This window comes from Marmota flaviventris, chromosome 3, assembly GCF_047511675.1.
Source record: "Marmota flaviventris isolate mMarFla1 chromosome 3, mMarFla1.hap1, whole genome shotgun sequence".
NCBI lineage: Eukaryota > Metazoa > Chordata > Mammalia > Rodentia > Sciuridae > Marmota > Marmota flaviventris.
In genome coordinates, this window is record NC_092500.1 from 169,094,515 (window position 1) to 169,120,200 (window position 25,686).

Sequence of the window (25,686 nt, forward strand, 5' to 3'; positions counted from 1 at the left end):
AAAGAAAAAAAAAATTAAATCAGATTGGAAATGTTACCTTCCTAGTTAAATAGCTAAAACAGGAGGACTGATTTATTCAAACCATATTTGCTGAAGACAAATTTAACTCTAAATGGAGAAAGTGCTTAAAGGTCAAGTTTTGTCTTGGTTACTTTGAAAGAGTTGCTAAGCGTTTTGTCCCCCATGGGGGCTGGGTTGACACCGGGAGGTGTTATTTGTGCTATTCTCCACAACCGTTTTTCCACCTCTCAGTAATGAGAAGAGAATTATGGCTATAGAGAGCAAACACATCCTTATGTGGACATGATCAGAGTTGAGGCCAAGCTACTCATGATAGCAGGAATAGACTGGCTGCCTTAGCATGCTGGTCACAGAGTCCAGAGGACATTAAGGATATGAGATTTGGTGCCAGACAGAACCAGATTCAACTCCTACTCTGCCGCTTACTGGTTGCCTTGACCCTGGGCAAGTTACTTAAGCATCCTCTGCCACAGTTTCTACATTTTTGAAATGACAGAAAAAAATAAAAATAAAAAACCGCCATTACTCCAAAAGCTCTCCAGGATTAAACAAAATAATGCACACAAAGCAACGAGTATCTGCCCATAAGAAACTAACAGCCCAAAGCAGATCAATCAAAAGGAAGAATCTAGGGGAAGATGTGTGGGGAACACGGGAGCAAAAGCCAGACAACCAGCTGAGACATTGTCTCGCTTCAAGGGACTATTTCAGTCTCCGAGAATGGCAGCCCCAACTTCACGGAGCTGCTCCTTCTACCCTAAGGGCCAGAAGCCCAGCGTCTCCTCCCGACCTACTTCCTGACCCTTATGAAACACGATTGCCCAAAAACCCCGGGATGGATGTAATATTAGCAAATTCAAGGCCTGTGGCTCTAATTCCCTTCCGATGGACACAGTGGGACATACAGAATCTCTCTTCAGCGATGTGCCACTGGACCTTGTAGAGCCATGTTTTCCCTGCAAAACGAAGGCAGCCATTCCCACTAATACCCTCTGCATTCCATCCTCTCAACCAACGCCTGGAAGATCCCTTCTTCTGTATCCATCTCCCCTGTCTTGAGGAAAAAACTCCAATTTGATGGTGAAGCCCTCAGTGGTGACTGTCCATCTCTTTCACTTCTCTGCTGCTCACAGCAGCTGGCTCTGCTCCCACCCTCTCCTCTCCTCCCCACATCCTCTGGGACCAGCCTGTGTTCCTAACACTTCACTTAAACTCTTCCCAGGCCTCAGAGTCTACACCTGTTGGGACATGGCATCAGGATCTGACCTAAAGTCACTAAACACAATGGTTTCTCCAGTTCTCTTTCTGCCTTCCCATCTGCATCTGGTACCACTCCCTCCTCCCTGAAATCTCCTCCTCCTCCTCCTCCTCCTCCTCCTCCTCCTCCTCCTCCTCCTCCTCATTTTTTGATGGGATTTTATGTTATGCTGAATTTTCAACTTTCCCCACATCTTAGGTAAATTTTGCTTGTTCTTGCGTCTTTTCTTTCCTATTTCATTCATGTCCTAAGGTTCAGCCTTTGACTCTCCTCCTTAAGAGATGATCCAGGAAATTGGCTCATGAGCTCTCCCCTCACCAAAATGTTGCCATTAGCTACTGCTCTCTAGACCAGTCTTGTCCAATAGAGCATCTTGAGAGGATGGAGATATCCTGTGCCTATGTTTTCCAACATGGTAGCCACCAGCCCAGGTTAGCTGTGGAGCAGTTGGAATGTGGTTAGCCTGGGGGAGGAACTAGATTTCTAATGTTATCTAACTTTAATTCTAGTTTAATTACTTGCCACAGGTGGCTAGAGGCTACCATATTTTACACCACTGTTCTAGATAGCTTCACTTAAACACCATGATTTCAGGCTGAATATGATAAAGACAAAAGGCCTGGGGAAGGAGTTCCTCACCCAACATCTCTGCCTATAGTACCAGCACCCATGCCACACCCCATATTCCAACACCGTCTTTTATTAATTCCCCTCTGAGCCCCCATACGTGGCCTCTGACACTCACTGACCTATTTGGAAATGTTTTTGCTCTCTCAGTTCCTCCTACATCTCACTGCCACACCCTTTTCAGCTTCTCCTTCAAACCATCAGTCCGAGTCTCTCACTTCCATGCCTCTTGCCATCGCTGCTGTTTAATCTCATTCCAACATGGCTCCACTATTACACTTATCTACCCCGAAGCCCCAGTCGATGCCCACTTTCATAAGGCCAAAATCTTTTGTCTGATTTTCTAAAAGACATTAAAGGTAATGTCCTACCAAACCAGTCAATATTGTCTTCCATGATCTCTCTACACACATCCCCCTGCCCAACACACACACACACACACACATGATTTCCCACCTTAGGAACATGAACAGGCTGTGTTCACTCCTGCCTTGGCGCTTCCAATGGCCTTACAGAACCTGCCTGTGAAGACCCAGCTGCAGTTTCACTCCCTCCATGGAGATTTCCATGATGATCTAAGCCCTGCCTGACACATCTCACCTCTGAATTTCTAGGGCATTTATAACGAACGTAACTGACCCGTGACTATTGTCTCCGGGGGGCTAACCTTTTCTCTCGTATTAGAGAGGAAGGCAGTGGGTCTTCTTCAGTGTCCTGCATGAGACTCAGCTAGGTGCTCAGCACTTCATAAACATGTCTTGATTAATCAGCAAGTTTGGGATAAGAACAGGTCTTGAAGAGCCCCGAGAGCTCAGTGGACATTAGATTCATGGTTAATGAGTTACTCCCTACTCTCCAGAGTTCCCGGGTCATCCTGGGTTTTCCCAACTTTAATTCTTTCCCCCTTCTTCCTAGACACTGTAGGAGCTAATCAGGACAGGGCTGGAGCAGAACATGTACGATTTTCTGTTTTCTCCTGGAAATGGTGGTCATGGCTAATGCCTTATTTGTCATGTAGAGAAAAATTATGGAGAGAACTTCTGTCACTTATTAGCTTGGGGGCACTGGATAAACCTCATAAACTATGAGCCTCATTTGGGGGAATAAAAATATCACCTTGAAATCTTATAGGGAAACTTTGGAGTTAAACAAAATAACACTTGAATAATAGGCTTGACATATGATTGGATGTCCCAGAGATAGATGGCACACCTCATGGATGGCAGGGACTTTTTTACTTTAAAGGATAATCCAGAAGGGCAACGTTTAAACCAAAGGAACTGACTAAACTAGAACATTTCATGCAGTAGACTAAGCAGGAGGAGTGGGAGTATCTGCAATCACAGTCGTGATGAACGTTCTAGTGCATTGGCTAACACAGGTCAGTTGTGCCAGAAATGTTAGTTGCATAAAAAAATCATGCTTATTGTTTGTCTTTGTATTATTCTAATCAAAGATAAAAAACGGTCAAGAGTTTTGAGCATCATGAGATAACCATGCTCCATTCTTTTTCCAAAACTTCTGGAGTCAAAAGTGTTTTGGAATTCAGGATTTTTCAGATCTTATAAAGGTAATGTGGGTCACATACTGTGGGACACCAGAAGTGGGGCACATCCCATGATTAAAAATATAAATGTTTCTGCAACATGATGAAGGAATTTAAAATCTACTAAGAGACCCATGAGTTTGGATTCACTTCCAGATAAGTCTTCATCCATTCTGGTTTTGGCCCCAAATTATTGTTATACTTCAAATTAATTATTGTTATTTTAATTGGATGTACGTACATATGGGGCATGCTGTGATAATTTGATATGTATATACAATGTGTAATGATCAGATCGGTTAGCTTTTCCATTTCCTTAAACATTTTAAAATGATTAGCACATAATACATTGATGTGGAACTTTCTATCTTCCAAGGTTTTAAAATTAGGAATTACAAAGAAATTGTGTTCTTGAACTATTAGACATAATTTTCTACAAAAAAAATGGTGTAGTCACGTTGAAAACTTCCATTCAGCTTTTAGAAATATATAAAAAAAATAGAGGGTGACAATTTCAAAGCTTACTGTAAAACTACAGCACTCAGACCATGTGGTACTGGCCTGAGGATAAGAGACATATGGAATATGCAATGGAATAGAATTGAAAGTCCAGACGTGAACTCACGAACCTATGGTCAACTGAATTTCCACAAAGAGGTCCAGATCATTCAAAGGGGAAAAGAATAGTTTCCTCACCGGAGGGGGCTTTGGCAACAGGTGTTCCACATATTAAACAATGAGGTTGGAGCTGAACCCCACACCATACGTAAAAATTAACTCAAAATGGATCAAAGACTTCCTGTAGGAGATAAAACTATAAAACCTTTGGAACGAAGCAGAGGAATAAGTCTTTCTGACATTGGATTAGGCAATGATTTATCAGCTATGATCCAAAATAAAAGCAACAATTTAAAAAGTAGGTAAATTGGATCTCATGAAAATTAGAGGTGTGCATTGAATGAAACTATCAAGAAAGTAAAAGGATAACTGGATAAGGAAAATGGGGTATATACACAAAAATGAGTTTTATTCAGACAAAAAAAAGTGATGATATCTTTTGTAGGAAAATGGTCTTAATTAGAGACCATTATGTCAAGTGAACTAAACCAACCTAAGAAGGTCAAGGGTTCCTGTTTTCTTTCATATGCAGAAGACAGGAAGAAAAAGGAAAAGAAAGGTATGTGATGGGGGGATCTCATGAAAATCAAAGGGAGATCAGTAGAGGAAAGGGTCGGAGCAGGGAGGTACTGGGGATTGATATTGGCCAAACTATATTGTGCATGTATAAATATGTGACGACAAATCCCAGCATTATGTATAACTGGGATGCACCAATGGAAAATGTGGAAAGAAAATGAAATGAAAAGACAAACCACAGGACAAAAATGTTTGCAAGTCACATAACTGATAAGGGTCTAATATCTGAATATATAAATAACTCCTGAAATTCAACAACAAAAAGACAAACAACCCAATCAAAAATGGACAAAGGGCTTAAAATAGGTATCATTAGAGGAATCTACACAATCGCACAGTAAGCACACAGGAAGATGAGGACCATCACAGGCCATTAGGGAAATGCAAAGCAAAACCACCCCAAGATGCTCCTTCACATCAGAAGGATGAAGCTAAGAAGAAAAGAGAAAATGACAAGCAGCAGAGAAACTGGAACCCTCACACACCCCTGGTGGGCCTGTAGTGGGGGGTCTGCTGTGGAAAACAGCGGGGGCCATTTCAATAAGTTAAACAGAGAAGTACCCAGTGCCTCGGCAATTCCCTGCTAGGTGGAGATATGGGGAAGAGTTGAAAACAGGTGTTAAAAATTTGTACATGAATATTCACAGCAGTACTCTTCCTAATTAGCCAGAAGATAGAAACCACCCCAAACTCCATGGACTGATGAATGGATAAATAAAATGCCCACAAGGAAGTATTTTTATTCAACCGCAAAAAAGAACAAAGCCCTGAGGCATGCCACCATGTGGTGACTCTGGAGAGTCAAAGACCTGCACCAAGGCCACAGGGTAGGATCCCCTTTACACGCAGCAAAGGTGCCTGATAAAAGCAGGTGGGTGGTTGCCAGGGCTTGGGGAGGGAGTGACTGCTAATGGGACAGAGTCTTATTTGGTGGCGATGGAACTGTTTCAGAGCTATTTCGTGGTGAAGGTTGCACAACATTGTCAGTGTACTAAATGCTACCGAGTTGAACAATTTAAAATGGTTTAAAGTGAGAATTATATGTTACATGCATTTCAAGACAATAAAAGAAAACAATGGAAAGCAATCATTGGGGACCCTCAGGCGTCTGGAGACTTCAGGGTCTTTGGGTTTTTTTGTTGTTTTTTTTTTTTCTTCTTGAACACTAGCCAAGACGTTGGAAACATAGTAAAATAATTAAAATGATAACAAAATTTATGTTCTGCTTTAAAATGGTGTATGTAAGGTGTTTTGATGACTTTTAGAAATCTGCAGAGTTTATCAGTCTTGGTGCTGTTTCCTCTTGGGGATGGCTAGTTCTGGGCTTTGGGGGCGACCTGTGCACTGCAGGGTGTTGAGCAGCATTCCTGGTCCAGCCCCCAGATGCCAGGGGCATCTCCCATCCCAACGGTGACATTGCCAAGTGTCACCCAGGTTCAAAATTGCCCCTGGGGGAGAACAACTGCTCAGACCTCTTTAGGAATGGTTTGTTATTCTGGGACTTCATCCTCTTCTGCAGTTTCCCTTAAAAATTCATTTGAGATCCTCTGTTAGTCATTTCCTAATAACAGAGAAGCTGAGGGGAGGGGACTGCATTGTAGAACAGCAGGTAAACTTCAAGAACACTTCTCATACGAGGGACAAGAGTCCACCATCAACTTGTAAACAGCAGGTTTCTAAGTGGCAACCAAATGCCCTGGCAATAGGCTAAATGCGGATAGCACATTTAAAAAAAAATAGTGAGTGTGCAAAATGTTCCCTTTTCAAACCCTTTTTGGGCAAAGACTACTGCTCTGCCGGCATTCCAGAACAATGACAGCCCATGTGCCCTTGGTCAACTCTGCCTCCTTCTCGTTTGAAAATGCAAACCCTGCTCCATACAGAACTTTGCATGCCATATACTGAGTCTGGAATCAGACACTGAGCACAGAGAGCAGCCTGTGCTCCGGTCCCCCTTGGTGGCAGCAGCCATCAGGAGAGGAGTATTGAGTGTCCAGGACTTGGGGTTCCCTGGCCACTAACCCTGGTGTGGTGCCACTTTTATCCACTTTATGTCTTGGGATTTGCAACGAGATCTCCTTTGCACAAAGGGTCACAAAGCTAAGTTTGAGAGCCACAGCCCCAGAGCAAGCCCCTCTTCCCGCAGGGGAGGGGACGAGAGTGCAGGGGAAGGAGCAGAAGGGGAGACCCTCGGCTCTGAACTCGTGGCCAGTTCCCTGTGCCCTGGTCCAGGAGCTCCAGCAGGATGTCACTCTGTCACTGGTGAGCCTCAGCTTCCTCATCTCCATGGCCACATTGCAGCTTCATCTCACAGGCCTGTTCTGGGAATTGAATTCAACAGCATGCGAGCACCACCCATGCAGACAGATGTTTGTGCCCCCAAACTCATAGCTGAAGTCCCAATGTGACGGTATTAAGAGGTGGTGCCTCTGGGAGGTATTTAGGATTAGATGAGGTCATGAGGATGCAGCCCCCATAATGGGATAAGTGTTCGTATAAGGAGATGAAGGGACAATGCTCTCTCTGTCCCAGCCATGTGAGGACACAGTGGGAAGGTGGTCACCTGTGAACCAAGAAAGATATCACACAGGCACTCGGATCTTGGATTTCCAGCCCCCAGAACTGCGGGGAATATGGGTATGCTTTCAGTCCCCCCATCTCTGGGTGCTAAGGTAGTCCAGGCTAAGACACCACCCATCACAGCGCATGTCCCCCAGAACCATTTGTCTTGTTTTTCCTAGGAGGAGACTCTCCAAACCTCTGACACGGTTTCTCCCAAGCTTCTTGGGAATCCACAAAACAAAGTCCCGCTGGGCCTCTGCTCCTGACTGGCCCCACCGTGTCCTCTAAACAGGTCAACAGGCCAAGGCTGGGGGATGACAGGTCTGCTCTGTCATCCACACACCCCCAAGCTCCCCCTTCCAGCCAATCTCATTTACTTTCACACTGTGGTGCCACTGTGAGAGGAGGCTGTGCGGGCAAAGCGACTTTAGAACCCACTGAACTTCTAGGTCCCTTTCTCATGTCTTCATACATATGAGGTGTATATCTATTTAAATCCCTAGGGAAAACCAGTCTCCTTTAGCCAGAATCTCCTGAGAAGTGTCTGGTAATTAGTTTGGCTTGGACCCTGAGCAACAGTCTGATGAGTCCGGGGTTCACCTCAGGAAAAGGGGGTAAAGGTGAGATGGCTCCCAGTGGCTTCTCAGTAACGTGCCCCAGGGGTTGGAGTGACAGGCGCCGGAGACTGGCGGCTGGGGCAGCTCTCCAAAGACAACCCTCAAGGATATGCCAGGGTCTGAGGAGGGTACTTGGTTAAGGTCCCTGAAGGCTGGAACAGGCACTCTGCTTTCCCAGGCAAGGTCAGCAGACGAGTCGAGGCTTGCTGGGGCAGCTCCCAGGGGCCAGAGAGTCCCTGGAGGAGAGGTCACTGCACCAGGCCAAGCAAACTGGGAGAAGTGAAAGCCCTTTACTTCTATGCCCTCCACGGCTCCCTGTGGATGATCTGTGCTGTGCTCCAGCAAATTCAAACTGCAACCAAGAGAACTTTTTCCTTCTCCCCTTTGTCTGGGTCTGGAGGACTTGAACAGAAACCCAGGCAGTCTGAACCAAAGCCCATTTCAGATTTTAATACTAGGTCATCTTCTATGAGGTGGAACAGAAAGAGGAAAATCACCATTTCTCTGAAAAGGTTCAGTAGAGGAGGTGGATCTGGGGAATCGAAGCAAGTGTCCACCCTGAAAAGTGTGATGTGGACGACGGCGGTGGGGCTGGAGCAAGGCTGAGGGAGAAACTGGGCTGGAGGAAGGGGCGAAGGGGACACTGAGAACAGAACCACGTGCCCCCAACTGGGAGGGGCGGAGGGAGTGGGGAGGAGAGTGAAGGCTGCGAGCCCCGGAGACACAAACTAGAACATGCACTTGAGAAATCAGGAAGGAGACCGGGAGAAAACAGTGCAAAGGTGATGAGAATAGGAGAAAAGCAAGAGAAAGCGGGTGGAGGGAGATGGAGGAGCAAAGCGGAGCACGTGACCGTCACGGAGGCGACCATTGGCTTCAGGGCGAAAGGCTGCCCGTGGTGGCAGGCAATAGCAATGCACGGTGACCCCAGACCAGTGATTTTTGTTTGTTTTTGAATAAGGAAAAATTCTATCAGTATCTTGTCTGGAAAATGAATCAGTAAAGCAGATTCCTAACAAAAACAATAACCAGGTTGGCCTCAACTCGGTGATCCGACCCTAGATGCCACAAGTCAGCAGAGCGCGATGTGGGGTGCAGAGAAGTACAAACAAAGTACCCAAGTGGCTTCTAGGCCAGATAGGTGTTCTTTCACATGCTGAGGCTCAGGACAGCAAGGGCTGAGAAAATGGGTTTCTTATGTCTTTTTTATTTAATATTTATTTTTTTAGGTGTAATTGGACACAATACCTTTATTTTATTTATTTACTGTATGTGGTGCTGAGGATCGAATCCAGGGCCTCCAATGTGCTAGGCGAGCGCTCTACCGCTGAGCCACAACCCCAGCCCCTCGCTCCTGCATTATTGGTATTTTTTTAAAATTTGTTTTGGTGCTAGATAGCCTTTAATATAATAACAGACATTTTCAGGTTTGTGGCTGTGCAGTTGCTGGTGATGACTCCAGTTGCAGCAGCACCTTAGCAGCACCCACGGAGCTGGGAACACAAGCACTAGTGTGTTCCAAGAAAAATGCGTCTATAAAAACAGGCCTGGCTTTACCCACCCCCGTGCCACGTGGCAGGTGAAGCACCCTCCAGAGCACAGTAGTAAGTCACAGTGTAGGATAAGAAGACGATTACTGTTACCAGACCAAATGAAGAAGATACAAAAGAACAGTAGGCGACACTAAAATCTCCTATAAATAATCTAGATTGACGATGCAAAATTTTATTTGCCCAAATATGTGGGTTTCAGGGTGAAGAGAGAATTGAAGTGTGCTACCCCTAACGTCTCACATGTGCACAGGGGGCAAGGGGATGGCAAGAGAAACGAAGGCTAAAACATGCTTTTTGAAATTCAAAGGTGACCCCTCCTCAAATCCAAAACAGGGGCCAGGCTTTCCAAAACACAGTCAGGAAAAATGTCCTGCTTTAACAAAGAAAATGAAAAAACAACAACAACAACAACAACAACAACAAAGCCAGAAAGCACAACACAGAAACAAACCAAATGATCTGCCACAGTAAGTGAAAGTTGGTTAAATCCTCATTAAGACACAGATACCCAGATCAGGAACATGGAAAATGAAAATCCACTTGATACAAGATGTGCAGTGGAAATGTGAAAGAATGGTGAAAGTACATTGGAAAATGCAAACAAATAGATTAAAGATGACAGCATTTGTGTCTTTAAAAACGTACATGTCATGGAAAGTAATTAATAGGATAAATGATGATCTTTAAAAGAAGATATTATTGATTGAATTTTATCAAGCAACAGCTTCAAGATACATACAGCAATCTGCTAAAAATACAGAAATAATTGGAAGAAACTCAGTAGCAACGGGAAGGTTTTCATACCTCTCTCAATATTTTATAAATAAAGTAGATGATGGATAGAGGATCAAAATAAGAAAAATGGATAGAGAAGATCTGGAAAACACTGCTATTAAAATGATTAATAGAAGGCTATTAAACATAAATCTATTACACCTATAAATTATTGATCTTATGATAAGTCCTAAAGAAAACCTCCCATTATTTCCATAGCTAGAAATTGTTTAGTTCATACTCTCTGACAATAATGAAGTAAATTAGAAATTAATTTTAAGAAAGTAGGAGATAAAAATACCAAGTATTTTCAAATTAACAAACAACACACAAGGACTCCGTTCCTGTCTACACAGAGCAAAAGAAATATTAAAAGTAGAGTTACAGGCCCGCTGTATGGAAACACTGCCTAGCAAAACACAGGGGAAAGAAGTCAAGTCTGCTTAGCGGAAAGTATACAGCTTTGGCCGTGTTTAACCTCAGATAGGAAAGAATTAAAATACAGAAACTAAACATTCCATTCAAACTAATATTGACAAACAAGGCACAACCAGAAAATAAAAGAGAGAATTTTCTGGAGATCAAATTAGTGTGTTGGCAAGTAGATGAAAATAATTCGTAAATCTAGAACTTGATTTTTTTTTAAAGAAAAAACTATCAAAATTGACAGTCTTCCAAGAAGCCTCAAATGAAGACAAAACGAAATTACAAGTATGAGATGTGGGAAATGAGATAACAAGAAAATAAAAGAAAGCAGAACTTCACGTATAAATCCCAGCTAAAATGTTGAACCCCAAGGAGAAGGAAAATAAGAAAATAAAAATTATCAAATCTGACAATCAAAATAGATCACTATCCCACAGAAGAAATAGAAACCAGTCTCAAAGAATTGCATCCATAAAAGGAGCCGTGCCCAAGTGTTTTATGAGCAAGTTTTTCAAACCTGCCAGGAACACATAATTCTTACACTATTTAAACTGTTACAGATTGTAGAAAAAAATGAAAAATTGTTTTTCATTTTTAAAAACAATTTGCTTTCTAAAGTTAACATAAACCTGGTATCACAACGTGACAAAAGCATCCCAGCAAAACAGAATAATAGACTCACTTCACATAGAAATGTAAGTGCCAACCAGAAAAAAAAAAAACTCAGGGTTGTACATTCACATAAAAAAGAATAATGCCACCGAATCAGGTAGAATTTAATCCAAGAATACACAGGTTAATCGTAAGAAATAAAATTGATCACATCCATGTCAATGAAAAAAGATTATACTGATGAGTATCAAAAGCAGCATTTGATAAAATGAAAAATTCACTTTTTATAAAATTGCATTCTCAATGGCAAATAGATTAAAATTCATTTTAAATTTGGATCCGTATAGTGTGTAAATTACAGAAAGATACTTCCTTGAGGTGATGAAGTGTGTTTATCTAAAAACAATAGTGGGTGTCGTCTCTAATGTTCTCATGGTCATTGTATTGATCAGTGTTTCAGAAGATGGTGGCCAAGTGCAAGGACGGACAGTTCATCAGTAGTCTGGGAAGCAACCAGGACAACCCAGTGAGTCCTGAGATTTCATGAGAGAATAGATAGATGTGCACGAACACACAGAGGCAAGACCATTTTCAAAATGAATATCCATCCAGGAGTCTTAAGCCCCAAAGTATGAAAACGGATTATGAAACCACAGCCATTAAAATAATGTGGCATCAGTGTTAGAGAAAGAGATAAATGGAAGAGAAATATAAAATAGACTCCATGCTCTTTTTAACATAACAAATATAGTTTCCCAAATAAGACAGGAAATGATGAACTACTCAGTAATCTTTTCAGACTATCTGGCTATCCTTTTCAAAGTTAATACAGTGAGACAACAACCACACAGATACAAACAAAAACTTCCAGGTAGAACACAAATGATGGTCGAGAAGAACGCGGAGGAGATGGGGTATCCGACCTCCACCAGGGAAGGTCTCTCTGAGTACCCCTAAGGCGCTTCCATGAAGGAACAGATTAAAACGTTCAAGACATAAAATTATATGTGGCTGTATATTTGTGAAAACTACGAAAACAATGAGATGCCAGTGGGAAAAAGTCGTAGCTAAATGTGTACATGGGTGAGAACATCTTAATTCCTCATCTCCATTCTCCTTTATAACCTCTTTCTCTCCCAGCCAGCAGTCACTGCCATCACTGGTCCATGGACCGACGGTGGGTGCCACCCAGGAAGGAGGGGGCAAGATTCAGAGCCATGTCCCATTTAGAAAAACAAAACCAAAAAATGGCGGGCGGGGTCCCGGGAGTCAACATGCCTCCCCTATACGGAACTATAGGGAAAAGGAGGAAGGTGGTGGCAAGGCAGGGGGACATTCGTTCTGAGTTCTCCTCTCCACAAGGTCGGTGGGAGCATTCAAGGATGTCTGGAAATGAAGGTGGGAGCAGAAGTGTTTTCTGCACCTGGTAAGTGACAGTCAGCAGGGTGGGGCCAGCACCCACAGGGTGTGGAAGGAACCAACCAGCCTCCGTGTCCCAAGACCAGGATGGCTGAGAATTGGCTCAGGAGGCTGCCAGAGATGTTTATGGGATGACAGGGGCACAGTTACTCCATGACCAATAGCAAAAGAGCAAGGGTCACCCACGCCAGGAACCAGTGGAGTCATAGTCAAGCTCGAGAGTCTGTTCTTGCAGTGATGGCTGTGGGGCGAGGCCACCAGGTGCATGGCCCATAGGCCAGGAGCCTCAGAGTCATCAGGGGACAAGGGCTGGAGACTGGCATTAGTGACCAACCTCTCTAGTGCAAGACACTAAAACAAAGAACAAAAACAAACAAAACAAAAACACAATATGACACAATTAGGGCCAAGGGCCCTGATAACATTTTGAATGTTGAATGTCCCCCAAAGGTTCATGTGTCCAAGGCTTGGCTCCCCAAGTGAAAGGTGCTATGGATCTTTAGGAGGTGGTGCCTTATGGGAGGTTCTTTGGTTCTTTGATCTGTGAGGGGGTGTCTTTGAAGGAGATTGTGGGGCCCTGGTCTCTCAGTATCCCTCTTGGTTTCCTGGCTCATGAAGTAAGAGCTTTGCTCTGCTACCCGTTGCAGCAAAGATGTACCATTCTTTAGCCAAAGGCTCAAAACAATGCAGCCACATGATCGTGGGCTGTAACCTCCAGAACCATGAGCCAAAATAAACTTTTTTCTCTTTGTACATTAATTGCCTCAGGCATTTTGTTATAGTGACAGAAATCTGACTAATTCAAATCCTAACTTCCTGTCCCTTCCTGACTACCCTGAATTTATGTAAGCCCTTGGGCCTGATTAATATCTTAGAGGGCAGTTCTGAAATGCTCTGGTCTGAGTGTGTGCATCCCTCCAAATGTATACAATGATAATTTCACTGTCAATGTGATGATATCAGGAGGTGCAGTCTTTGGAGAAGGATTAGGAAAAAGGCCTCAGAGAACTGCTTTGACTGTGGACAGAGCTAGAAGGTGCCATCTGTGAACTAAAAAGTGGTTCTTTACTAGATAACAGGGCCATGATCTTGGACTTCCCAGGGTCCAGAAAGATTTGAAGTACATTTCTGGTTTTTATGGGCCATTCAGCGGGTGCTATTCTCTTATAGCAGCCAGAGTGGACCAGGACACCAAGTAATCTCAAGGAGACTGAGAATATAAAACGATGCATAAATGATCAGATCTGATGGAGCTTGTTGGATTTCACTGTGTGTGTGTGTGTGTGTGTGTGTGTTTCTGTGGAAATTTATAAGAGTCATGTGGGTTTTTGGAAAATAAAGAAGCTATATTTCCTCAGCATATCTGAAAAGAGCCTCAGAACATGGGCTACTCAGCATTTTTTGATAACTAAGTGATTAATATCTTCAATGGATAAAATAAACATACAGTAAAAAAAAAAAAAGAGAGAGTACAAAAGTAAAAAATCACCGTATAAAAAAAGTGGCCCCAAAGCACAAGCAGGCAATGTCATAAAAGGAGAAATAAAAATGATGAATAAAAACATAGAAAGAAATGTCCACAGCAACACCTGGCTGAAAATGAAAAGCCGCTACACAAGTGTCAAATTGGCCAAGGAAATAGGAAGGTTAAAATAGAGGGAACTACTTGTCAGATGAAATGACTTCGAAAAGTGTCCTCCTGCCCACCATGAAACCCAGAGGTAGCAGAACATGACTTCCTTGTTAAATGACTAAGGAGGGATCGCTACTAAGTTCAGGACTTCCCTGGCTATGGCCTGATTTGCAAGTTGGCTCTTGTCCAAAGCCTTGTTAGAACTCCTTGTTAGCGTCTTCTGCGGCGCGTTCCTTGCAGTATGGGGGTAAATCCTCATCAACAGATTTTTTCTGGTGGAGACAGCCAAAATTAATTCAAAGCCAAGCCCGGTTACAATACTTGTGATCACGAGAAACATGTTCTCCCAAATCTAACCCCTGAAGCCCCGAGAAGGGGGCGTGGCAGGGCTCTGCGGCAACCGGGGAAACAGGCATTTTAACCAGATCACACTTGGCAGGACACCCCTCACCCTGGCCCGTGCCGAGGTCTCCTGGCTGTTCTAGCCATGATCTTCTCACTAAGCCTTTGATGGTTTGAAATAGAAACTTGATCGTGTCCTCTCTGCTCGCTGGTCATCTTGTAAACAACTTGTAACATGGCTATCAAGTCTTGTGGTCTTGTTTAGTCTCTTTCCAGCTTTTTTTGACACCAGTGATCTCCTGGTCTCTCAGCTGAGGCCACCGTGACCTTCTAGAAGATCTCCACGGGCTTCAGGCCGCCTCTGCCAGAGTCTTTGCACAATGAGTCCTCCCTTTCCCCCTCTGAACCAACACACACCTGCTCATTCTGCAGATCTTGGCCCAAAGGTCTTCTTTCCAGAAAGCCTTTGTGCCCTCCCTGTGCAGGACCACCCTTAGCCACAGTGGAGGTTTTTGAGGCACCGTGTTGAGCCCCTTTATGGCACTGTACACAGTCTGGGATTGGGTCATGTGGCCCTCTTCTTCCCTCTAGAGATCAGAAGCTTCAGGAAGGCAGGAACCCTGTCTTTTATTAGCCAATTCATTGCATTAAGCCCAGACGTGGGGATGTCGCAAATAACTGGCGGATGAAAACAGAAGGTTATCTGACACACTCGTGAAGATGGTCCACACCACGACCATGACAGTCCCCAGTGTGTGTATCTACCTGCTGCTCCCCCATCAAGAGGTGGGTCGGCTTCTCTTCCCCTGGAACTGAGGCTGATCCCGTGACTGGCTCTGACTGCAGGATGAGGCAGCTACGATGCTGGGCTAGATGGGGATCAGCTCTTCAAAGGTCTGGCAGTCTTTGGAGAGGACTGTCACCCTATAAGAAAGCTGGTTGAGACCACTGGAGGGAGAGAGGCCACCGTGAGTGCCAGCCAGTCCTGACTGCCCGACAAGCTGGGTGCTGACTTATGCCTGGCTCACGGAATCATAAGCCTCAAGATCCTTTTTACCCCTACATTTTGGGATGCTTTGTGATATAGTAAGAGTAATGGAAAATTGCTTTCTTATCTTAAATTAAATCCTAATGGCTATTAGATTCTCTTCACATCATTTTCTCTCGGAGGCCAAGCTTTTCTGTGAGATTTAGAGGGCAGAACCCAGTGCGCCTGGGGTGAAGCAATAGTTAACTCCTGATGACCTTGGGCATCACCAAGGAATCAGCAACATTATAGAAAATTTGTGTATCATTGTAGGAACCAGCTCTTCTCTCTTGTCATGATTCATATCTCACCATCTGAAACTGCTAGATATTTAACTGTTCCGATTTTGAGCCCCATTCGGGAAGAGATTTCTTGTTATTATCCTCAGTGATTCTCTAAGTGCTTGGCACATAGTAGATGCTCAATGAAATTTTGCTGAAACCTCTGCCTGTGGTTTCTTCTCAAGGATAAACACCTCGTGGGTTCTGTCTTCCTCATACCTCCCATCCCAGAAGACATTCTCCCTCCCTACCACTGACACCCTGCCTCCTGTCTTTTTCAAAAACAGAATTCTCAAATACTCTCTGTCCACAGAGGCCACATACAACCTGACACTGCTCCCTTTGGTTTAGAGCAATTCCTTAGGTCCAAGAATAATGCTGGCTTTTGTATTTACATCAGATAACATGATCAGAATTCAGAGTCCTAACCATGTCTTCAATAGAAGGGGCTCCTCAGTCCCTCCTTTCTTTCTCATACCTCCAAGGAGAGTCACCTCTCCTGGAAACATCTGCATGTGGACATCTGTCAGTAGTGGTCTGTGATTCTTATGAATCCTGGTAAGATTGACACGTGTTACATTTGCTCTGTGCTGGGTGCTATGGGAGGAAGCTGGCCTGCATAGGATACCCTGTTTTATGGAAAAGAAAGCCTAGGTTTAAATCTCAGGGCCCTACTTTTCCATTTGGGATGTGGCCTCTGGAACTGGTGGGCTCTAGCTAAGGGGATAAAACAGGCGAAGATGACGCAGCTGCAGTGGAGCTGGTCTGGGAGGCAGGTCTCTGTCTTCCTGCTTGTCCCTGGATGAAGGCTAACACCCTCCTGTTCCCTCTAGTCATCCCACTGTGGACCAAGCTGCTTTTTCCAAGCATTCTCCCCAAGGAATCAATGACGGATAACAACCTCAAATGCCGCATTCCTCTGATGAAGGGGTCTGAATTTCAACCAAACATTTGGGATGAAAAAGGAAGCAAGATTGGCAAGATTGGGCCTCGGAACAGGTTTGAAATAGAAACTTGTCAGAAACTTTGAAATAGAAACCAGTCAGACTCCACCCACCCCACACTGTGGAGTCCAGGAAGCGAACCTCTCTCTTGATTTTCCTGGTCAGTTCCCATCGCATGAGGGCGCATCACCTTGTAGCCCGCACACCACGCTCGTCCCTGCCCTGGTTAGTTTGGATCCCTTGGCTCTCTGGCAGCCTCATGCAGGCTGATAACCTCTTTTTCCCAAGAGAGCATTTGTCTACTTAAGAGCTCTCGTCCCTTGGGTATGATAACATAATGGCGTATTTATTTTTCTGATCACATTTTGCATGAAAAATGTGCTTTAAGGTTGTTAATAAAAACAGATAACATTTTGCAGATGGCCAACAGAAGTAGTATGGTCTTTAAGAACATGCTCAGTCCACGGCACTACTTCTGGAACCTTCTGTAGTGACTTCTGGGTGCAGATAACAGCTCTATTCTTTACCTCCTGGTAATAACACCGCTGTGAGGGCCCATCTTCCAGACCTATGCTAATGGTTCACAGAGAGTCTCCTCAACTGTCCTGCAGGGCCTGCCGGGGGGATGAAGTGTGCTCTATTCATCCTTTACTTTTAGTTCTGTGCCCATTACTTATTAAACTGCCAAATGGTCTCCCTCTCCCTTGTTGGGTGGTAGAGGAAATTGCAGACCCCAGATTGGTGAGACTTAGGGATCCTTTGTGCCCCTGAGCAGCCCAGTCAGATTTTTAACTGTTTTTCTCCTGTAACCCAACATCTTAGCACCTTGAGAGCACAGACCCAGGAGGGAGTCTGCAGTGAGACCAGAAAGTCTACCTTCCCCTGGGGTCACCAGAACCCAGGCCACGGTGTATCACTTCCCGTCAGAGCCCAGTCACCAGCACAACCCCAAACGTCAGGTCACCTGTCATCCCAGGGCTCCTTCTGTCATCTGACTCTGCATGTTCCCTAATCTGACCCAGCCCGTGTCCATGAAGGGACCTGGCTCTTCACTCGATCCCTGGAACTCACAGTCTATCGTGGTCATGTCCTCTAGCCATGGCTGCTTCACTGGGGGGTGGGGGGAGAGCAGACTCTTGAATGTTCTACTTTAGGTTCATGACATAAATCCCACACTGGCCCTCGGGACCTCCTGTCGTTCAATTTCCGAAATCAATTTTCTCTCCTACCCCAAGAGTCCACATCTTCATTTGCTCCTCAGACTAGCACTGCCTCACTTTAGCCGATGCTTCTTGTTTCATGGAGGCTGTGAAAACACTTGGGAGACACCTTCCTCTCTCCCTCCATATCCACCTGGTGCTCAGCCCCAAGGCTTCCTGACACTTCCCAACCTCCCTGGGGCACAGAATCCTATCACTGGCCTATGTCACCCAGAGTCTCTCTAGTCCATTGTTCTCATTGAAATATCACCACGATGCCTGCCACATTTCCCGCCTTTGAAACTCTCTGGAGCCTTCCAGTTGCACACCCTTTCCTCACTCTACTACTCTAGGAAGAAACCTCCAAAGGGTTGTCACTTTTTCCTGCTGCACTCCATCTCTCATTCCTTCTAGAAAGAACGGTCGGCCTTTAGTTGCTATCCTTCCAGGGAAGCTGTTAGCCTCACGTGAACCCCTTCCATCCCTGAGGACCTCCCATTGCCAAGCCCATCCCTGGTCCTTACTGCCCCCCTTGCTGGGCCCTGCAGCTCTGTGGGACACAGTTGACTATTCCATTTCCCTCCTGCTGCAGACCCATCACACTTCCCCCCATTTTCCTGCTGCCTCCTGGGTCTCTCCTCCATTGCTTTTGCAGGCTGGTCCTCCTTCTCCTGACCCCCAAGGCTCACTTCTTACCTTTCTCTTTTTCTCAGTTCCTCTCTCTTGGCAGAGCTCTCCTGCTTCTTTGTATACCTCTGCACGTCCCAGATTTTAATCTCGCCTTCTCCTATAAGCTCCAAATTAATATATCCATATCTCCACTCAGATGTTAACGGATATTTCCCAGCAGTGCATATAAAATCAATGCTCTGAATGCCCACTTCCACCAGGCCCTCCCATTCTCAGGCTTTCCCAATCTCGGTAAAATGTGCTACCATTTACCTATTTATCCAGGCCACAGTCCTGAATAACTCATTACTTTATGCCATACTCTATGTCCAAATGTGTTAGCTTGAGCTCTGAAGTAAGTGCTGGACATGATCGCTCCTGGCCACCTCCACCTGCCCCAGCTGAATCTAAGGCCTCAGGCCCTCTCTCCCCTCCACTTTTGGTCTCCCTAAATCCCCTCTTGCCCCACTCTGAATCTCATTCTCCAACCAATATAACAATCCTTTAAAAATATAAAATGAGACTAGCCACTCACTTGCTAACCCCCCCCCCCCCAGTGGCTTTCCACAGAATTAGAATAATATGCAAATTTTACTTTGGGCCAGAAGACCCACTTGCCTTTGATTTCACCTATTCCCCAGCCTCTTTTTGAACTCGTCTGGCCCTTTGCTGTCCGTAGTCCAGCCCTCCTGGTCCTCGTGCTCTTCCTTGAACAGGTCCAGTTCCTTCCCATTCCTGTATTGGCTGTTCCTTTTCCTGGGAGCTCTCTGTCCCAGATTTTGCAAGGCTTGCTGTTCATATCAGCCAGGGCTCTGCTCAAATATCACCTCTTCAGTAGAACTTTCCTGACCGTCATCCTTGCCACTCACTGTTGTCTTATTCTCTCAACTTTTGGATAGTGTTTGTTAATCCTTGACTTTTAAACATATATTTATTTGTTTGTTTCTATCTCCTCCCAAAGAATGCAAGAATATCATGGGCAAGGCTTTTTCTGTCCTGTTCATCCTTGATTATCCAAAATAAGTGTTCAATAAATACTTGTTGACTGAGCAAATGCATGAATAAATGTGCAGAAATCCAGAAGGCAGGAAGAGGTGGGATGTGGGAAGGTAGGAAAACTGGCAGTGGCTCAGGTAAGGGGTGTCATTTCCATAAACACAAAGCCGAGGTGCACTTCCAGGAGCAGAGCAAGTAATGATGACAAGGTGGGCACAATGGATTGCCAGGTGGTGGACCAGGAAGGGCCTCTCCAGAAGCCCTTTCTGATAATAGAAATAGTTTATATCTCTCCTACCAAAACAGTAGCCACTGTCCACAGGTAGCTATTGTGTACTTGAAAAATGCCTAGTGGGATAGAAGTGCTTAATCTTGACATTATTTATCATTAACTCACATTTAAGTAGCTACATGTGGCTGGTGACTTTGGTATTAGAGCCAGAAGAATCCCTGCCCCCACTTGTGATTTCAGGTTAATAGATGTTGAAAGGACTGGTGAAATAGAGAGTCTGGTAAATTATCTGGAATGTGGTTGGCATTCAAAAAATAATAGCTGCTGCTCTTACTCAGGGTGCAAATTAAATACTTTAGGTCCATGCCATTTAAACTTGGCTCTGAAGCACTTGAAACAAATTTTAATTAATTTTTTACCATGACTGTTTGTTTGTTAGAGTTAGTAGATAAGCAAAGTGTGGGTCTATATTTGACTCACCAACTAAAAATAGCAAACAACCATTTTGGGATGTCACTGAAGGCCTTTCAGAGATAGATGACTATTCCAAGTGGACCAGCTTGCTGATACTTATAATGAGCTAATTAGTTTTGACAATAGCTAATTTATCATCTGCAAAAAAAAAATGGGCTTGAAATATTATGCTGTTATTTTCAAACAATGTCATCTCCAACTTCCCAGATGATTTTGGATATAAATGGTGTCTGGTTTAATATTTGCTATCAAAATAAAATATCAAAATAAAGGTAGAAGTTTTTACTTATTGAAAACGTTACGATTTTCAATTATTGAAAAACACTCCTTAAGGTTTAAGTTGGTTTAGACATAAAACCATTTTTGTTGTTAGAAGTTTCCCATCTTTCCTTTCATATTTAATCCAGAAAATAAAATTAGCACACCTATACAACATAATAAGCAGACCATTATAACCCCTATGAACAACCTAATGCAATAATACAATGGCACATTTGTCTAAAATAAGCATGGTGCTTATTTTCAGGCCGAGAGAATTTGCACTCCCTGTCTTGACAGTCAGCCTAAGTACTCCTTGGAGACTCCCAGACACCAAAGAGGGCGGACAGATTTAAATTAAACACATACTTAAAGGCATTAAGGAAGTTGACATTCTTATTATGGAGACCAATTAATCTGCACCGGTTGGAAGCCACTTTACAGTAGTTGAAAAGTGCCCTGGGACCCAGTGTAAACGAGATTGGAGTAGAAAGAGAATGAACGTTCAGCTTCTACCAGAAAGCCTTCCCAAATGCCCTTGCTGACAGAGACCCAGACCCCTCTTCCACTAGGGACTGTGATCTTGGGTCCAGAAGAGGAAGAGGGTGAAGGCCACTGAACCCCACGCCCAGGCGTCCTTCACTTACCGATGGGCATCACCAGGAAGAAGGGCAGCCAGCACAGCACGAAGCAGCCGACCACGATGCCCAGCGTTTTGGCCGCTTTCTTCTCCCGGGAAAACTTGAGGAGCCTCACCGAAAAGTGCGTCTTGTTCTTGGCGCTGCTCATTCCGCCGCCTCCTGCCGCGACATTTTTCCGGTGTATTCGAAGCGTCACTTGCTCGGAGTCGGACTTGTCGGTCTTGAGGCCGGACTTGAGGCCCCTGCTCTCCCTCTTGGCCACCACGTAGACCCGGCAGTACATGACCAGGATGATGGCCAGCGGCACGTAGAAAGAACCCAGCGCCGAGAAGAGCACGTAGCCGGGCTCCTCGTTGATCTGGCAGATCGTCTCATCATCGGGGGCCGGCTGCCTCCAGCCAAACAGGGGCCCGATGGAGATGACCAGGGAAAGCGCCCAGACGCAGAGCAGAGCCCTGACGCCCCTCCTCTGGGTGACGATGGTCGGGTAGCGCAGCGGGTAGCTCACGCCGATGTAGCGGTCAATGGAGATGATGCAAAGGCCCATGATGGACGCAGTGCAGCACAGGACGTCCACTGCAGCCCAGATATTGCAGAAGACCCTGCCAAAGGCCCAGTAGCCCAAGATCTCGAAGATGGCGGAGAAGGGCAGGACCGTGGAGGTGAGCAGCAGATCGGCCACAGCCAGGTTGACGATGTAATAGTGAGTGACCGAGTGCAGATGCCGGTGACAGGCCACGGAGAGGATCACTAGGATGTTCCCCAGCACCCCGAAAATGATGAGTCCCCCTAAGATCACCCCGAGCAGAATGGCCTTGGAAATGTTCACTGGTGCCGGCGGGTGGGTGCAGTTGGAGCTGTCGGAAGCATTTCCTGAGAGAAACACCATGGTCCCAGCCGGGCCGGCGAGATCCGGCTCTCTAGGGCCACCCTCGGGCGGGGGACGGAGGCGGGAGTGAAGGAGCTGGAGTCAAAAGGTCTCGCCTCGGCGGAGCCCTGCCAGTTGAGTTTGGCTGGGGGTGAGGGAGAATGCGCGGGTGGGGAACAACCCCGGCCAGCCCTGGGAACCCTGGGAGGGCCACGCTAAGTCATAGGGCAGTAAAGGCAACATGGCCAGGGGCGCGCGAGGCTGTCAGAGAACCTCTCCACTCACTGCGCTGGCCAGGACCCCAACTCCCTCCCTACCTGACGTTTGACGTAAAGCTCGAGGAGAAACCTTGCAAAATGCAAAAACAGAATTACCAGAGTCCTCTTTTCTGTACCGTCTGATCCGTCCTAGTGGGGAGAAAACTGGGCATTCTGCACATAATTTGGAATTGAAAATTCCAGCTCCACTCTTCCCCCAAACCACAGGCAAGTATAGATCAGCCGTCGATGCTCAAAGACAGGGGCCCTTTGCATCTGGTCGTTGCTCACGGCCCTCAGTTATCCTTGGGTTTCCTGGCCCACCGTAGGCTCCTGCTAGCTCCAGCTTCTAGGCACGCAGGCGGGAGAAAAGGGGTGAAACGTTTGCTGAGACCGTGGCCGCGTCGGTGCTTCTTTTCCTGCGCCCTCCTGAAAGATCAAAGGTGGACGGTGATTCAGGCGCCCTGCGGAGTGAGGCACTGCGGACACCAGTTGGCAGCCCCGCCAGAAGCCGCCTTGCCCGGCCCAAACCGAGACGACACTGGAGTGGACGGCACGCCCCTCCTCCTCCCCCAGTCCCCAGCCGGGAACCTGCCCTCTCTAGCTTTGCTTGGCTGCCTCTGGCCAAGTTCAAGATCCAAAGTGGGAGGAGGGAGCAAACAAAACAACCACCCGCCCCAACCCCCGAACAACCCCCATCAATAGCAATCCAAGCTGTAGTGCCCGGAGACTGGACCCGGAGCGCCACTACAGCGGGGGAAAAAAAAAATCCCTAAGCCGGTAGGCGCGACTGCGGCTGGCGTGCGTAGCGCTCAGCCAAAGCCAGTGGAATCCAGAGGATCTACCCCTTAGTCTTTTGAACAGGTTGCAACGCAGTCACCTGGAGGGGGCGGCCTGGGAGAGAGAACCTCTGCTACCCGGAAAGCGCAGGGCCAGAGCCACGCGCACGTTCACGCTCACGCCCCAGGAATTCGCACTCCGGGATGCGGGATGCTAGCGGGTTCACCAACCACGCGGGCCTGGAAGCCAGGTCCGCAGCAAAACCGAGCGGATCCCGAGGGCTGACCGGGACCCAGGTCAGGTCGGTCCTGGCTGGGTTTCCAAGCCGCAGGATTGGCCGCCCCAGAGGCTCCAGTCGGGAGCCACACCCGGACTGCTGGGGAACGGGGTGGGGAGCGCATTACTCTGCAGAGGGGGCTTTGCAAGAGGCAGTCAATGCGGATTTTTGTAGGCGTAAAAATCAAGCCCGCGTGCCAGCGGGCAGAGGACGCTCGGATTTTCTGGGATGGGGACCATAATCTACGTGAGAAAACCGGGTTTCCTTCACTGCGAGCCGACCATAGGGACTTGGGACGCGAGTGCGAGGCGGGGGGACGTGCCCAGTTTGCCTTAAGGGGTTGAGTTCTGAGGCGGGAATCCCCGGCAAAGGCTACAGTGAAAACCACGGGTTCAGGCCGTCACAGGTGATGGTAAAAGCTTGCCACTGCAGAAACCCGTCCTCTCCTACTTCGGGGCAATACCTAGAGGGCCAGAGACACTTGTTAACTAGAAGATAACTTCCCAGAATACAGGAGGGAAACCGGGTGGGGAGCGGTGCTGGTGTAAATCGGGCGACAAAAGCGGGAGGCTTTGGGGTAGAGGGGATTCCGACTCACCTGCAGGCCAGGGGAGTCTGCCTCGCCCACCCGGCCCTGCCGCACGCCTGCACAGGCTGCCGCCGCGCACTCACCGGTGCCCAGCACCCGCTCCCGCGCTGGGGAGGAGCGGGCGGGCTTCAGTTCCCGGAGCCGCCTGCCGCCTCTTTGGCGTGGGAAGAGGGGACCGTCTCTCCGAGGAACCAAATCCTAGTCCTCTTCCACCCGCTGACTCACCCCTCTACCACCGATGCCTTCAAATTCCTTGGTTACCACTATACCTGGATATTTAAAAATAAAGTGAAAATAATATAATAATTAAAAAAAACCGACAGTCACCAACAACTCCACAATCACCCTTTCAATATTCAGCCCCTCGACACTAGAGAAGAACGGGCAAGGAACTTTGCAGCTCTCGCTGACGTAACACGGGCTGTAGCCCAGCTAGTACCGTAATCTCCTGCAGTTACCGTATTGCTCTGTCGCAGCGGGCACAAGTGAGGTCCGCGGTACTTTCTTTCTTACTGCCTAAGTGGATTGGGTTTCAGCTCAAAAAAAAAAAAAAAAAAGCATTTGTGTGTGTGTGTGTGTGTGTGCGCGCGCAGAGGAAGTTATTTGAAATTAAAAAAATAATAATAATACCCTTGCTAGGCATTACTGTGTATATGATGTGTTCACAGAAATCCCTAGAAAAGTTACTTTATTTAAAATGTGGCCTAGGGTTGTTAAAATCAACAAGCATGTTGTTATGCCAAATATACAGGTAAATTATTTGTAGATATTTTTGAAAGCAAGTAAAATCAGATAAAATTCCATAAATTTTATTGTGATAAAATGATATTTCCAGGATAATGTCAAGTTAGTAAATGGGATGACATAAAATTAAAAAGCTTCTACACTGCCAAGGAAACAATTAAGAATGTGAAGAGAGAAATTACAGGATGGGAGAAAATCTTTGCTACTTTTCTGATGGAGGATTAATATCCAGAATATATAAAGAACTCAAAAAACTTAACACCAAAACCCCCCAGATAACCCAATTAATAAATGGGCAAATAAGCTAAACAGTCACAAAAGAAATACAATGGCCAACAAATATATGAAAAAATGCTCAACATCTTTAGCAATTAGGGAAATGCAAAGTAAAAGCCATATACACTGAGATTTCATCCCCTGTCAGAATGGCAGTCATGTCTCAGCATCATCACAACAAGACTGGGTTCCTAATTAGAATAAAATATATTCTATGCTAGTATAATTATATCAAAATGGACTACTGTCATGCATAACTAGAAAGAACAAATAAAAATAAAAAAGATACAAAAATGGTAAATGCTGGAGAGGACGTGGAGAAAAACGAATTCTTTTACACTGTTGATGGGATTATAAATTAATTAAGAGAGCTATGGAAATCAGTGTGAAGTGTTTTCAAAAGACTAGTCAGGGAACCATCATATGACCCAGCTATACCACACCCCTGTATTTATCCTAAAGAGTTAAAATTATCATACTACAGTGATAAATGCATACCCGTGTTTACAGCAGCAAAATTCATAATAAACTATGGGACCAGCCTAGGTGTTTGTCAACGGATGAAAAGATAAAGAAAACATGGTATA

General features: G+C 45.7%; 1 protein-coding gene across 5 annotated transcripts in view; it reads right to left on the reverse strand.

Moving 5' to 3' along the window:
• Adra1a (adrenoceptor alpha 1A) overlaps positions 1-24,480 on the reverse strand; it is a 97,054-nt gene extending 72,574 nt beyond the window's left edge. For 2 of the 5 annotated variants that reach the window (XR_011707191.1, XM_027927054.2), the window contains exon 1: positions 21,315-22,990. Coding sequence is in view for 4 of the 5 variants with exons in the window: in XM_027927054.2 (XP_027782855.2) it covers positions 21,315-22,197 (883 nt within the window). In the remaining variant the exon portion in view is untranslated. Of the gene's footprint in view, positions 1-21,314; positions 22,992-24,088 lie in introns of those variants that run through there. The other 3 variants (XM_071610602.1, XM_071610603.1, XM_027927055.2) reach the window with 3 other exon arrangements.
• Positions 24,481-25,686: the final 1,206 nt, after the last annotated feature.